This window comes from Corvus kubaryi, unplaced genomic scaffold, assembly GCF_017639235.1.
Source record: "Corvus kubaryi isolate FWS band 111438036 unplaced genomic scaffold, C.kubaryi_AGA036_p1.0 76, whole genome shotgun sequence".
In the NCBI taxonomy this organism is placed as follows: Eukaryota; Metazoa; Chordata; class Aves; order Passeriformes; family Corvidae; genus Corvus; species Corvus kubaryi.
In genome coordinates this window covers 7,013,541-7,027,486 of record NW_024582063.1, presented here as the reverse complement: position 1 = coordinate 7,027,486, position 13,946 = coordinate 7,013,541, and the positions used below count along the sequence as shown (strand labels likewise).

Below are 13,946 nucleotides of genomic sequence, written 5' to 3'. Positions count from 1 at the left end.
GGGCAAATAAAATCTCTCTTTGAAAGTTTTCTCATTTAGAAAAATGTAGAGAAAAATACCCACAGAGAAAAAAAAAAAAAAGGTGGTATCAGAAAAAGTGGAGGAGAAAAGGAGTTTTCTCTGTAAGAAAATGAAGTGCTAAATATTTTTGTTCCTTTTCCTCCCCATCCCCAGAAAAGAAACAAAGAAAAAGATGAAAGGAAATATATTTCAGATCTGGGAAATCTACCAGCAGGTATCTGTATATGTAACATAGCTTCTAAAAGATGTTTATCAACATTTGAAAAAAAACCCACAAACAAAACTCCATCACAATCCTCCCTGCTTCCATTAATAAGTGAAACGAGTGAGAAGCTACACACACCAGTTGATACCAAACATATCACAAGATACTAAACATTTCAGGAAGAAAATGAAAGGCTTCCCAGCTGGTTGCTTGGAACATCTTGTTTCCATCAAGTCTTTCCACTACCAATCTTTATATCTCCAAGGCCTATGAACAAAAATGACCTTTTCTATTCTGTTACTCAGCTTTCCCTCCTTAGAGTGTTACAATAAAGACAATATAGCCTTTGGGGTCACTATGCTCGCATACGGAATTACATGAAACAGTAAATCTGTGAACTTTTTTGCAGAACTACCCACACTCTCCCTGCTCGATGGCTACAGCAGCACTTGTTGATTCTTGGTTTGCAATAGAAAAGCTTTAGTGCAGGAAACACACCGCACTGGATGCTCACCTGCGCACACTGCAAGGGCTTTAGGCCTTAGAGAGCCTACCACTACTAGAAAAACCCAAGCACACAGGAAAACCTAACTAAGCTTGGGACAAAAGTTTTGATTTATCTTTTGTCTGCTGTCCTTTTTTCCACAAGGCGTGAAAGTTTCTTCCTCCAGCCCACTGCTCGCTTATAGACGCTTATAGACGCGTCCAGCCGCTGAGACACGACAGTGGCACTTCTCAGACCTCCAGCCCCTCGTTCCCCGGGGGCCCGGGGCGGGCACCATCATCTTCCCCCCAGCCTAAGGGGCAGCAGCGGGGAGGCCAGGCCGGAGCGGGGCCACCACTCGCCCCCCACGCGGCGCGGAGACGATGTTCGGATCCCCTCCCGCGGACAGCGGCCCCGCGCTCGGCCAGGGGCGGCGGACACGTGTGTCCCCCCGGGCTTACCAGCTGTTCCTCGCCGCCTGAGCTCGGGTCGGGGTAGGTTCAGCGACCCGGAACATGAACCCGGCGCCTCCCCCGGCCGCTCCCCGAGGAGGCTGGCGCCGCTTCGCAGAGACTGGGCGAGGGGAGGAGGGCAGGGGCCGGGGGCGGGAGGGCTCGGGCCGGGCGGGGAGGGCGCGGGCGGCCGGCTCTGCTCCTCAGTCCCCCATGATGAGAGCCCGGAAGCAGCCGCGGCACCGGAGGAAGCCGGACGCGACCACCTCGCCTCTTCCCCTTCCTCTCCCGGCCGCTGCCCAGGGACGCCGCATCCCCTGCAGCACCCCCGCCTCGGGTTCGGTACAGCTCCGCGGAGCTCCCGCTGCCCCCGGAGCGCTCTCCGTGCCTGGCTCCGGGGCCGCCGGTAGCAGCGACACCCCCGCGCCCCAGCGCAGTGGGACGGCCCCGTTGCCATGGCGTCAGCGTCGTGAGGGCGGGAGGAGGGAGGGAGCATGGCCGTCCTGGCCCGGCTTCAAGAGCGGCTGGCGGGTCTCCGGGAGGAGTATTTCCTTATGAAGAGGTACTTGGGCTGTGTCGGTGGTGGGGCGGGATATACTGCCTTATGCTGGGCTGGGGGGGATCCCCGCTCTCCCTCGGCAACGAGATGGCGGCAGCTCCCCTGAAAACTGTGTCCAGTTCTGGGCTCCTCAGTATAAGAGAGACATGGAGCTCCTGGAGAAAGACCAGTGGAAGACTATGAAGATGATTAAGGAACTAGAGCATCCCTCTTACGAGGAAAGGCTGAGGGAGCTGGGCCTGTTCAGCCTCGAAAAGAGACGAGTGAAAGAGAACCTCATCAGTGTCTCTAAGAATCTGAAGGGAGGGTATGACGAGGATGAACCAGGCTCTTCTCGGTGGTTTCAAGCAATAGGACAAGTGGCAATGGGTAGAAACTGGATGCACTGCAAGTTGCATCTGAATATGAGTAAGAAGAGCACTAGAACAGGTTGCCCAGAGAGACCGTGGAGTGTCCCTCACTGGAGATATTTAAGAACCGTCTGGACACAGTCCTGTGCCCTGTGCTCTGGGTGACCCTGCTTGAGCAGGGAGGTTGGACCAGATGACCCACCGTGTTGTCCCTTCCAGCCTGACCCGTTCTATGATTACGTGATTCTGTGAAACTGTTTCGCTTTAAAATCCCTCCCGAGAGCATCAACCCATCGCCTTGTTCCCAAACATTGCCAGAGCGACCTGAGGAGACCCGGTGGCCACAGCGCAGCGTCTTTAAGGGGCCCGTTTATACACTGAAAATACTGAATGTCCCGCTCTTCCCCCGCCGCCCTGCCAATTGTGAGGAAAAAAGCGCCTCTGGCAATTCCCGAAACGCGCCGAGCCTCGCAGGTTCCGCCCTCTCCCGCCTCGGGAGCCGCCCTCCTTCCCCTGGTCCCGCCTCAGGAGCCTCCCACCTCTGTCCCGCCCTAGCGGTGCTGTTTTCCCTGGCGATTTCTCATGGGCGCTGCGGGTTCCGGCGCGCCAGCCCTGAGTCCCTGCGCTCGTGGCTCAGATCCGTGACTGTGCCTGGACGTTTGTCCTCTTGCAAGGACAAAGGGTTTTTTTTGTTTGTTATTTGTTTTTTTGTTTGTTTTTGTTTTAAAGTTAATTGAAAGAGATCACATCAGAGCTGTTACCCTTGTCCTCACCAACTGGGACAGTTAGTGCTTCCGAGTTTTCTGACTCCTAAAATGGTGGTGGCCAACTTTTCCCAGACCAGGTTTTAGGAGGTGAAATGTTTTAAGACTTAAGTATTCCAGAGGTTTGTCCTATAAATCCTTTCGTTCACCTGCATTGTTGCTATCTGTGTAATGCAAAAGCTCAAACAGAAAAAAACCCCAAACATGTTTAGCATAGTTGTAATTTTTTTCTTCACTAATTAATGAATCATTTATTTTTGAATCTAATTACAACATCATTAGCATGAATAGCAAAGCTCCTGAACATTGCTAAAAGTTACAGAGATCAAGTCCTGCCTGCATGTAAAGTGTTGTGTTTTTCGGTTCTTTCCCTGAACTTTCACTCATACTCTTGCGGCTGTACACACAGCAGTTCGCTAAACAAACATCAGTGGCAGGAGACTATGCTTGGATTTCACGTATTTCAGGTTAGAAAGAGCAGTCCGAGCCAGACTTGGAAATCCATTGGAGGGCAGCATGCTTGATGTATGGGGATTTGGTTTTTTTGGCAGAGCTCTCAAAAACCGAATTGTTTCCCTTTTAAGAATGGACTGTGATCTGTCAGTTTCAGAAAATTCAGATTTGCAGCTGAGAATGCAAATGAGAGGATTCAAAGAGTCCAGCTCAGCAACAATGTTGCTGTTTTTGTATGTAATGTTTTTGTGTGTAATGTTTTTCTGATCTTAGTAACATTCCTGTTGTGCTTGATGCAGAACTCTTGTTTATGTGAGAGGTATGAGGTATCCTAAGCTGGCTTTTTAGGGAAGGCACCTTTCTAGGGAAGAACTTGCCCGATGATGCCACAATGCAAAAATACCATAAGCCTACATTTTGAGAAATACCCTCAGCATAACGATTAGAATATACAAGATCCATTAGTTCATTCTCTTAAGTGTTAAACAATTTTATCATTCTACTTGTTCAAGAACCTACTTTTATTTACTGTAGCATCTGTATGTCAGGTGCCTGAGTAGGCCTTTTTAACTTTCAGTACAGCCTTTGAGAAGTATTTGTGACTCTCAAGAGCTTGATTCAAGCAGTATGACAACTGTGCAATCTGATAAAAAGGGCAGATATCTGCTTGAGAAATTTGCACCTCAAAACGCTTCTGCTGGCAAGGGCAGCTGGAAGTGTTTGCAGAACTGTCCTGTGAGAAAAAACAGTCTGTTGTTGGTCTGCTTCAATAAACTTTACAAGGACTTCTATCCCATCCTGGCCAGGCAAGACTGAATGCCAACTATAAAAAACCTAACAGGGAGTATAAGAGAGGAGAAGGCTTCTGCTCTTCCAGAAGACTCTTGTCATTGCCAAGTGGGTAGGACTGGGTTTGGAGCTGCCACCTCTGACACAGCCAGTACCACATCCCCTTCATTTCCAGGCTGTAATTGTGGCTGCCTGTCCAGGGCCATATCACTCCTACCCTTTTGATCAAAATAATTTTCGTCAAAGTAAAAGCATTGGAAGGTGTCTGCTTCCTGTGAAGACAGGGAACCTGCACAGGAAAGGAGCAGGAAAACTCTAGCCAGTTTTGAAAACTATTCATTTTGTGGTTTTTGGTAGAAAAGCCTGTTTCCCAGAGCTTCCAGGTACTGAGAATGACTGATGCTCATCAGATGACAGTGAAATTTGTGTCTATTTAATGTGATTTGAGAGCACATGCTGCACCAGATGATATAAAATGAGTGGCGCTAATGTTTCTTGATCTCTTGTAGTAAAACTGCAATTCATTTAATTTTCAGAAATATAATGAGGATAATCCTAATTTATCAGATAAAAAATAAGCTTGTTGGTATTTACTGAAGCAATTAATGTTGACACGAAACTTTGTTAGGAGAGCTAACTAATATCAGCTAATTAAGAAAACTAACTAATAGTAACCTAGTTATTATTTTTTGTCAGGTGTAACAAATTAAAGAATTTGGTGAGTATGTTCTTAATAAAAATGAGAAAGAATAAAAATCCATGAAAATTAAAATTTAATTTTAAGTTCAAAGATTTGACTGTAACTGACATTTTGAAACAAACAAAAAATGAATAAGTGCTAGAGGTGATCTCACAGCTGAGTTCTACCCCTCAGCATTAAAACGCATAATAGTAATGATTTCTTCCTGAAGTCCCTGAAAAGTCTCCTCCAGACTAATAATTTCTTTAATCTCTTTTAGATTAATGATTTTCCTAAGATGACTTTTAGCTTTGTCACAAACACTGTAGCTACACAGTTTTATACAGTTACATGATTTTTGTTGTAACTCAGGCCTAATTATCGTTAAAGCACTATCCACATATTTCACCTACAATGGAAGAAGTCCATGTGACATGCTGACATGTATCTAGGTATTGTGTGGGAATAAGAAATACCCACTCCCAAAACTTACATCCTCTACGAGCTGCAATATTCGTTCTTACCTTCATACCATGCAACTAAGGTAAATTATATTTTTCTGCGCTACCACTGAATTATGCAGAATTAAAAATGAAAAACCTGGTGAACAGGATCCCAAGCTGCAACAATAAAACATATTTAGAATAATATTTTTGCTTTGGTTCTACGTTAACATGCTGAGAAGTATTACTGCTTTTATATTTTCAGAGCTATAGATGAAAACAAAGTAATGAAGTACAAAGCTGCTGTCAAGATCCAGCGCTGGTTTCGAGCATGCGTAGTCCGAGCCTATCTGAGGTAGTATATTAAGCCTATCTTAATCCGTGTTTCAGCATTGAATTTTTCTCCAAAGTTTCTCATGGTATTACTTGATTTTAATAAAATGGGAGCATTTTGAAAAAAAAAGGCAATAACTGCTATCCAGTTTTTCGACAGAATGAAATATATGCTGTGGCACTGTAAGAAATAATTTTTGACTTTCAGAACTGTCTACAATTAAAAAGGCATGATGCCAGAAAGCATGGAAATTATCTTCAGAATAGATACACAGTATTGTTTAAGAAATTTTGTTATGACTGGAAGAAAAAAGAAACAACTGTGTGTCCCTTGGATATGCTGTTTCAGAGGCTTTTCATATAGAATCATAAAATACCCTCAGTTGGAAGGGCCCACAAGGATCTCCAAAGTCCAGCTCCTGGCCCTGAACAGGACCATCCCCAAGAGCTGCATCATGTGCCTGAGAGCATTGTCCAAACACTTCTTGAACTCTGTCAGGCTTGGGCTATGACCACGGTCCTGGGGAGCCCGTTCCACTGCCCAACCGCCCTCTGGGTGAAAAACTTTTTCTAATATCCAATGTAAATCTTCCCAACACAGCTTCAGGCCACTCCCACTGGTCCTGTCACTGGTCACCAGAGAGAAGAGATCAGTACCTGCCTCTCTGCTTCCGCTCGTGAGGAAGTTGTAGACTGCAGTGGAGTCTCTCCTCAGTATCCTTCAGGCTGAACAGACCAAGTGACCTCATACAGCTTCCCCTCAAGGCCCTTCACCATCTTTGTTCTGGGAAATGCTGTATCAGCACTGGACTCGATCTTGGAGGTTTTTCCAACCTTAGTGATTCTATGATTTTATAACATGGATGTGAATTTCTTGGAAACTATGGTTGATCCATTCTCTCAAAAAGCCCTCTTCCAGTTTTTATGATCATAAGCCCAACTGGCCAAACTCACGTGCTCAAACTTTTGTATCTTCATAAAACTTAGGGCCATTGAGGGAGAGGGATTGTTATATCTTCTAGTTTGACCTGTTGCCTCTTGCAAGTAATTGTACATCATCCAGACCTACTGTATCAAACCTAAGGAATTATTATCTTAAATGAAATTATCTACCTAATGGCCAATATTTCGCTCATAGAAAGATAGGCTGCAGTCATTATGGGCACTTAAGGGAAATGTACTTAAGTTGCACCAGAGGAGGTTCAGATGAGATGTTAGAAAAAACAATTTCAATGAAAGAGTGATTAGGCATTGGAGTGATTTGCCCAGGGAGATGGTAGTGTCACCATCTCCAGAAGAGTTCAAGAGGTCTAAATGTGACACTTAGGAGTATGATTTAGGGTTGATTATTGTTCTGCTAGATCATCTTGAAGGTTTCTTCCAACCTTGATGATTCTGTAATTCTGTGGTTCTCTCTGGCTTACAGGCTCAATGTAGCCAATTCTCAATGTTCTGAGCTACCCAAAGACTTCCTTCTCTGAGTGGAGTGCAAGGCTTATAAGTTTGATGTTCATAGTTTGGTGGTATAAATGATCTCTTATACAGCTTTGTCTAGTCAGTCCCAAAGTAATAATTGTATTATTTGCTGCAAAAATGGTGTGAGACATCAATTATGAAATTTTCAGTAGCAACATATATATATACGTATATATATACACATATATGAAATAAGAACAAAGTAAATATTTACAATTAAGCTAGATGTAATTTTGTAAAAGCAAAAGGATGTCTAAAAGCAAATATAGTATCTAAAGATTCAAATATCAGTGGGTTGTGTCAAATAGTTAAAAATGGTACAGCTGTGAAAATGTTGCATGCAACATAAAATCTGAACTGGTCAGATTTGTTGGTTAAAAACTTGAAAATAAAACAACCTATTATGCAAATTAAATTTGTAAGGCTTTTTCATTAAACTTTTCTAAAAGTACGCAAGTAAGTTTGCAGTAACCCATGTTTTCCAAAAAATAAAGTATGTGTGTATGAATAAATATAGGTATATAATGGTCTATTAGCGTGCATATGTATATGTGTACATGTGTATATATATCTATATATGCAGTATATTTGTAGTGGTCATCTGTATGATGGATAATACACTGAATGTTATTTTTATTATTATGAAAAGTTAATTTGTCTGAAGTCTGAAAAAATCATTATTTTGTTAATATATTTCATTTTAGACGTCTGAGCAAAATGGCGACTGTGATACAGAAGTGGTGGAGAGGTTATCTAAGAAGAAAACACTTCAGAGAAATAGTGGAGGTAGAAAAATACTATTTAAATTTTGTTTGTTATTTGTAGAATATGTATGAAAAATTCATTCACTCATCATGAAATTAAAAAGCCGAAACTTGATCCTTTATACACACAGTCACACACTTCACTTCACTGTAGTGAAAAGCACCATTAATTTCAGTAAGCCAACTCATAACAGTCAAGTTAAGTCAGTGTTTAAGTGTTTGCAGCTCTGGAGTATTGGTTCCCAAACCAGCAATGAGATCTGCTCATGCAGAAGTCTGCCCACATGATGCTAATTGCAGAATTGAAGCTTTACAAGATGCTTTTTTTTTTTTTCTGGCAGAACTTTTAATTTTGAAAATAAAATAAGCCAATGTGTCTACACATTGCTGTTTTATGTTTTAGTGGTTTAAATTTCTTACTTAATGAACCTTGAAGTATTTGAGGTTTTGCCTTAAGGCACAAAACAGATCACAGTCAATCTAATTCCCGTGATGGACCTGAAGAGAGCAAAAGTGTATGATAGCACACAAGCTAAAACCTCTGTTAACACATTTAGGGGACTAAGAAGAAAATAATTTAACATAAAAAAATCAGATTTTTAATATGTGGTTTACGTCACTAATTTATCAATTTATGTTAATGTTTTACAATACTGTTAAACTTGTTAGTTATTTATTCTTGATTAATTTTGTTAAATTGCTGTGGTTAAGTCAAACCGGACAATTCAAGAAGTTAAAAAAAAAAAAACTATAATAAACCATATATTCCAGACCAAAGTTCATACTCCCTACTAAACTATGTTTTCAAGTAGCAGGACTCATGTACCTGAAAGGTAATTTATTTGTTCCCCAGGTCTGTCAGTAATCTATGTAAAGATTTCCTCTCTTTGAACTTACTTAAGCGCTAAATTATGAGCCATCCTTTCCGTCTCTGGTTTTTAATCATCTTCTAAAAGTAATTCTTGAATGTAAAACAGATAGCTGCATGGTTGCATTTGGTTCTATTTTGAAAAAGTAGGAGCTGAATATTGTTCCTGAGTTTAAGGAAGGTTTATTGAATCTAGGAAAGCTTCTGTAGAAGAGAGACATGATAATGTATCTTAAAATTTGTTAATGAAAAGAAAGGATCTGTGCAGTCACTGGGACAAGGGAAGGAGGAAATCAATATGATCAAGCAGATTTCCTGTGATCACAAAGCTGAGAGAGCTAACATCATAAACTCCCCTCAGGTTTCCCTGCTCGGATATATTTCTGAAAAGTAAGATAAAAAAGTCTTTAATCAATAAAGCCTTGTGCATATTTAGTTCTTCAAATAGACATAACTGAAAAACTCTTGCCAAATCTGAAGTCTGTGGAACAATGTAGGACAAAAAATTCTGCAACTTAATACACGCATTCTAAATCAGGTCATGAATTCATCCAGGTTCTGGATTCCAGTACTTATCCAGTGCTAGCCAGGGTTCTAGAGGAAGAGAATCTCATCAGAAAGCTTACAAATTTTACAGCAATCAGCACAGGAAATTATCTTTTTCCCTCAAGCACCTCATTTTGTTCTTGCTATCTCTTTGATTGGAGAAGACTAAAACCTGAAAACTACACAAGTATCAGATAAAAAGGCATATTCTACTCCCTTTGGACTGCTGTGTATTTTGGGGTGGACTTAAATATAAAGTTTGAGTTAATACCTTATATTTTTTGTTTTACTATCTTTACTAAATTAATGGCTGAATTTGGAATATATAAAAAGCAAAATCTCAGCAGCGTAACATAACTTTCAAGTTAAAGGATCAGATAATGTTTGCAATGAACTCTTGCTAATAAGTGTTGTAATGACTCCTGACAATGAAATACAATGATACATTTACCATGATAGTTCCTTAAATACACTGGTCACTTTAAAATTTGTCTGCTGATAATGATTAGATTGGTATCTGCTGCCAGCAAACAAGGCAAAGCATATGCACAAAATACCCATGACTGCTTGATTATAAATCATTTTAATGATTATATTCAAAATTGTGAAATGTGAATGGTACTGATGCGGAAAATAACAAAGGCTGAGGCTCATCAGATTGGCTGTCCATATGTGCATCACCACTAGTATTTCATTTGCTTCTCCTCTAGTGCCTCTTCCTTGGATTGCTAAGATACATTAGGTAAAAAACCCCAACACCTATTGATGGCATTTATATGATTAAAGTTATGTGCCTTTCTATTCTAAATACAGGTGGTTTGATATAAGGCTTTGTTTCCTAATTAATCTCAAACTAAAATTAAGAACTGCTCTCCTACAGTTTTCTTAATAACTTGGTTGCATTGGTTGTGTTGGATTCTGAAAGTCTGCATGACCTGCAGGAAAATGTGAATTTTAGAACCGGGCAAACACCAGAACATGAAACAAACTGTACATCATTGTTTCTTTGTTACTGTTTTCTCAAAGCCAAGGAATCACTTGTTAAAGCAAGGGGAATTGTAACATTTCATTGCTATGTGAAGTTGGCATGCATGATAGCCATATTTTCAGTTTACTTTGGAATGAGATGCAGTTGAGAAAAGTATTTTATGTTATATAGTTTGACACCACCCTAAATGATTTAGCTTCAACTCAACAACGAGTTTTAAATAGTTTCAGTCCGATAGGAATTAGGCAAATGCCTATTTGCTCTACAAAAAACCCCAAAATACACCACCACCCCATTCCCAGTTTAGACCATGTGTTGCTTCCTTCTCTCAACCTTGATCCCAGTCTCAAACTCATTCAGATTTCTGGTTCTCTTTGAATTTGTCATTTTGTATTAACTCTTCAAAGCAAAAGAAGACACCAATCAGAGCACATTTGTAGATGATCCCCAAGCATGTTTTTAAGTACAAAAGGAGAAAGTAATACAGCAGCTTAAATATAAAAGGCTTCAAATATGTTTGGAAAACCTACACTTAAGGTAAGCTGGTAAGAAGGACTATATATAAACATCCGACTTTATGACAAAGACAAAGACATCCTGTCTCAGAAGTAGAGGTGGCACCTGGTTGAGATGGAAAAGTAATTCTTTCCAGAGAGTCAACCTGGCAGTATCACCTTTGAATTGGAACTCAGTGAAAAAATGAGAGGCAATCCAATGGGCACAGACTGAATTGCAGGAAATTCCACTTAAGCATAAGAAAAGAGTCTTCTGGACAAGCAGGCCGCAGTTCAGGAAAGAATTTTTTGTTTATTAGAAGAGCACATAAACATAGACTTGGGTTGAAGCACTAAATTATGACTCTGCTTTTGTGAATAGGGATGAACACATTCTCCATCATTTGTAATAGCAGAACTTTCTAATCAGGATTAGAAAACAGAGGCCAAATCCATTTGCTAAAGAACCTAGATGGTGACACAGCCTTTGGCTTTTGGTGCAAGAATAAAGTTGTAAGACAGTTGCATGAGCAATTCTGCATTTGGGAGACTTGTGATTTAGAGCAAGGGTTGTGTAAAAGCAGGAATGTGTAACTTCCTTCTTACTGTGGGTGACTCTTAAGTGGTGGTAGGGTAAGGCCTGGATTCCTCACACCTTGTTGGGGTGTGCAAGATCAGACATTAGTTGCCATTGACTATTTCTGTAAATAGCAGACAAAGTTCTTCAATACTTGGCCAAGCTCAGAGGGAACGTGGTCCCACATTGTCTTTCAGTATTGATGATACAAAGAGCATTAATGATGTTAGGTCTCCAATTTAGGTTCTTCAGTGAAATGGGATGTATTGAGGCCTAAGTGCTCACAGCCTTCAAATATGAGAAGAATAAACGGAAAGGTGTAAGATTGTTTAATTTAATCATTGGTGGGCAGAAATCTGATGAACATTTTTAAACTTAGGAACTTCCATTAAAATGTATTTTATCTATTTGGTGGTGTGGTAACTCTTATGTTCCCTTCCAAAGAAAGAAAAGATGAGTTGCAGAACAAAATTTTATCAATTAAATCAAACAGTTTAGGAATATGCTTGAGTCAGGCAACCATTATGTCAATCCATTATTAGCCATCTACAATTAGTATAACTCAGTAAATATTTATGGAGACTAAAGGGGAGAGAATCATATATACATATATATATACACATACATGTATATATGTATATAGATGTATACACATCCACACATACACGTGGAACTTCTTTGAACTTTAAAAACTCTGCAATTTTCTTTCACATAAGAAATATCTTTTGTACTGTTTCCATTATTAGTAGATTGGTATGATATTAAAGTGAGCATTTCAAATGCACCTTAATTAAACTGCAGGAATTATGCCTTGCTTAATGTAATGAAGAAAGAGAATTTAAAATGAAGTAGCATCATTGTGTTCATTTGTAAATAACATATTGCAGCCAACTGTTTCTTAATTGCCCAGACTGTTGATAAATAATCCAGTCCTGCTGCTCTCCACAGACAATTTGCTTTGGATCAGACTAGGCAATTCAAATAACACTAATTACAGTGAAACCCTTTTATAGTGAATTCCTGTTTGCCATGGGGGAGAAAATCACTATATCAGGGGAAAGCACTTTTGCCTTTGATTTGTGTCTAAAACATGAGAAACACATAAAAGCTGCATGTTGTGCTAAATAAAGGACATACTCTTGCATTCAAAGTACTTATATTTTACTTTTTATGATACAATTGTGAATTATGTTCATTTTGCATTTGTAATTAGAGGGCGGAACAGATGTGAAAGCTTAGTTTAAAGTGATGTATCCATTAAAATAACCTATGCTGCCAAGTGATTGCTTAGTATAATAGGGGATTCGTTCACTATGAGAGGAATTCTACTTTATTGGAAGGAAACCAGGACTTCAGGAAATGTTTTCGATATCAGGGGATTCACTGTAACATGGTATCATTGTATTTATGATTTTATGATGTTAAAATGAATATTAAATGAAACAAAATTCCCAACGATTACTCGGGAGGCAGCTAAGTACATAACATTTAGTACAGATGGTTGGAAGGCACAGTTTTGCTCCATCACTGCATCCATATCCTTGAACGATTTCGACTGAAGACAGCATTTCTCTGAATTTTTCATTAAACCAGACGTCTTGAAATATGAATTCCTTTTATGTTTCTGTGAGTTTTGGCTAAAAGAACCCCAGTGAATAAATCATACAATACTACATGTCACCAGCACTTGTGAATATTTCTGCTTTGTTATTCTACTCTCAGTAGAGCACCATTGATTATCAAACTCAGCGGAGAGCATTTTATGATCATATATCTCCATTAGCTCCTAGTTTGACTACCATAGATTTTTCTGGTTAAGGCTGCATTATGTATTAGGAAGCCTATCTCTTCAATACAAAGTTTGATTTTATTCTCTCTAAGCCTAGAACTCTTATTATGTATTATGTATAAAGATTCTTATCTTTTATATGTAAAAATAGCAGCACTGTCTTTGTGTAACTGAAATATATGCCATCATTTTTTTTCTTGATTCACAGAGAGCATATTTTATTAAGAAGCTGAATTTCTACAATCAAATGGCTGTCAGGGTAAATATTTCTTCACTTGTTAAACAAATGAAAAGTCAATTGTGCTCCGAATTTGCTTTTAATAAAATGAGCAAAGCAGAATAATATACACTTGATTGATATGCTGATGGCAACAGCAGGAAATAGTACATAGTTAAAAATTAAAGTTACACTGAGTAGTCAGGGTGGTATTTGAAAACTGTAGCTGAATTTAAGGTACCTGAATGTGTCTTACACCGTTTAAATGTTCATTGGACCTGATCATATATGATACTCATAAAACCCCCAAACATTCTATGTGCCAGTGTTCTTACAAGTATAGACATATATTTACAGTTCTGACAAACTACAGGGCTTTTAAGCTTGTTTATGTGGCTGTGCTTTTTCTCTTGCTGGTACATGACAGTTGATGTATTGGATCTCAGGAGTTAGATAGCACAGAACAATTTCATTGCTTAAACATACAGGTGGAAGTGAACTGATCTCATTGATGATGATATTATGAGTGAATTTTGCTAGATGAAGAAGAATATAAACAGACCTTGAACTTAAATGAATCTACAAAGGAAGTTTGTTGTGGGTGAAACTGCAAAACATATTTAACTAGAAACTAGCTTTTCTTTTTCCTGAACTTTGAAACTGCACTTGAATAAATATGTAAAACAAATATGGGA

The 13,946-nt window shown here is 39.6% G+C and overlaps 2 protein-coding genes across 3 annotated transcripts in view; one reads left to right on the top strand and one right to left on the bottom strand.

Annotated features, from left to right (window-relative positions):
- Positions 1-1,395, bottom strand: part of GPATCH2 (G-patch domain containing 2) — a 120,615-nt gene extending 119,220 nt beyond the window's left edge. Inside the window, exon 1 of the mRNA XM_042051625.1 lies at positions 1,172-1,395. Coding sequence (XP_041907559.1) covers positions 1,172-1,227 — 56 coding nt within the window. The 5' untranslated portion in view covers positions 1,228-1,395. The remainder of the gene's footprint in view (positions 1-1,171) is intronic.
- Positions 1,396-1,416: 21 nt separating this feature from the next.
- The window catches only part of SPATA17 (spermatogenesis associated 17), an 88,389-nt gene continuing 75,859 nt past the window's right edge, over positions 1,417-13,946 (top strand). For both annotated transcript variants that reach the window (XR_006020245.1, XM_042051626.1), the window contains exons 1-4: positions 1,417-1,724; positions 5,465-5,554; positions 7,713-7,794; positions 13,243-13,293. Coding sequence is in view for 1 of the 2 variants with exons in the window: in XM_042051626.1 (XP_041907560.1) it covers positions 1,657-1,724; positions 5,465-5,554; positions 7,713-7,794; positions 13,243-13,293 (291 nt within the window). In the remaining variant the exon portion in view is untranslated. The remainder of the gene's footprint in view (positions 1,725-5,464; positions 5,555-7,712; positions 7,795-13,242; positions 13,294-13,946) is intronic.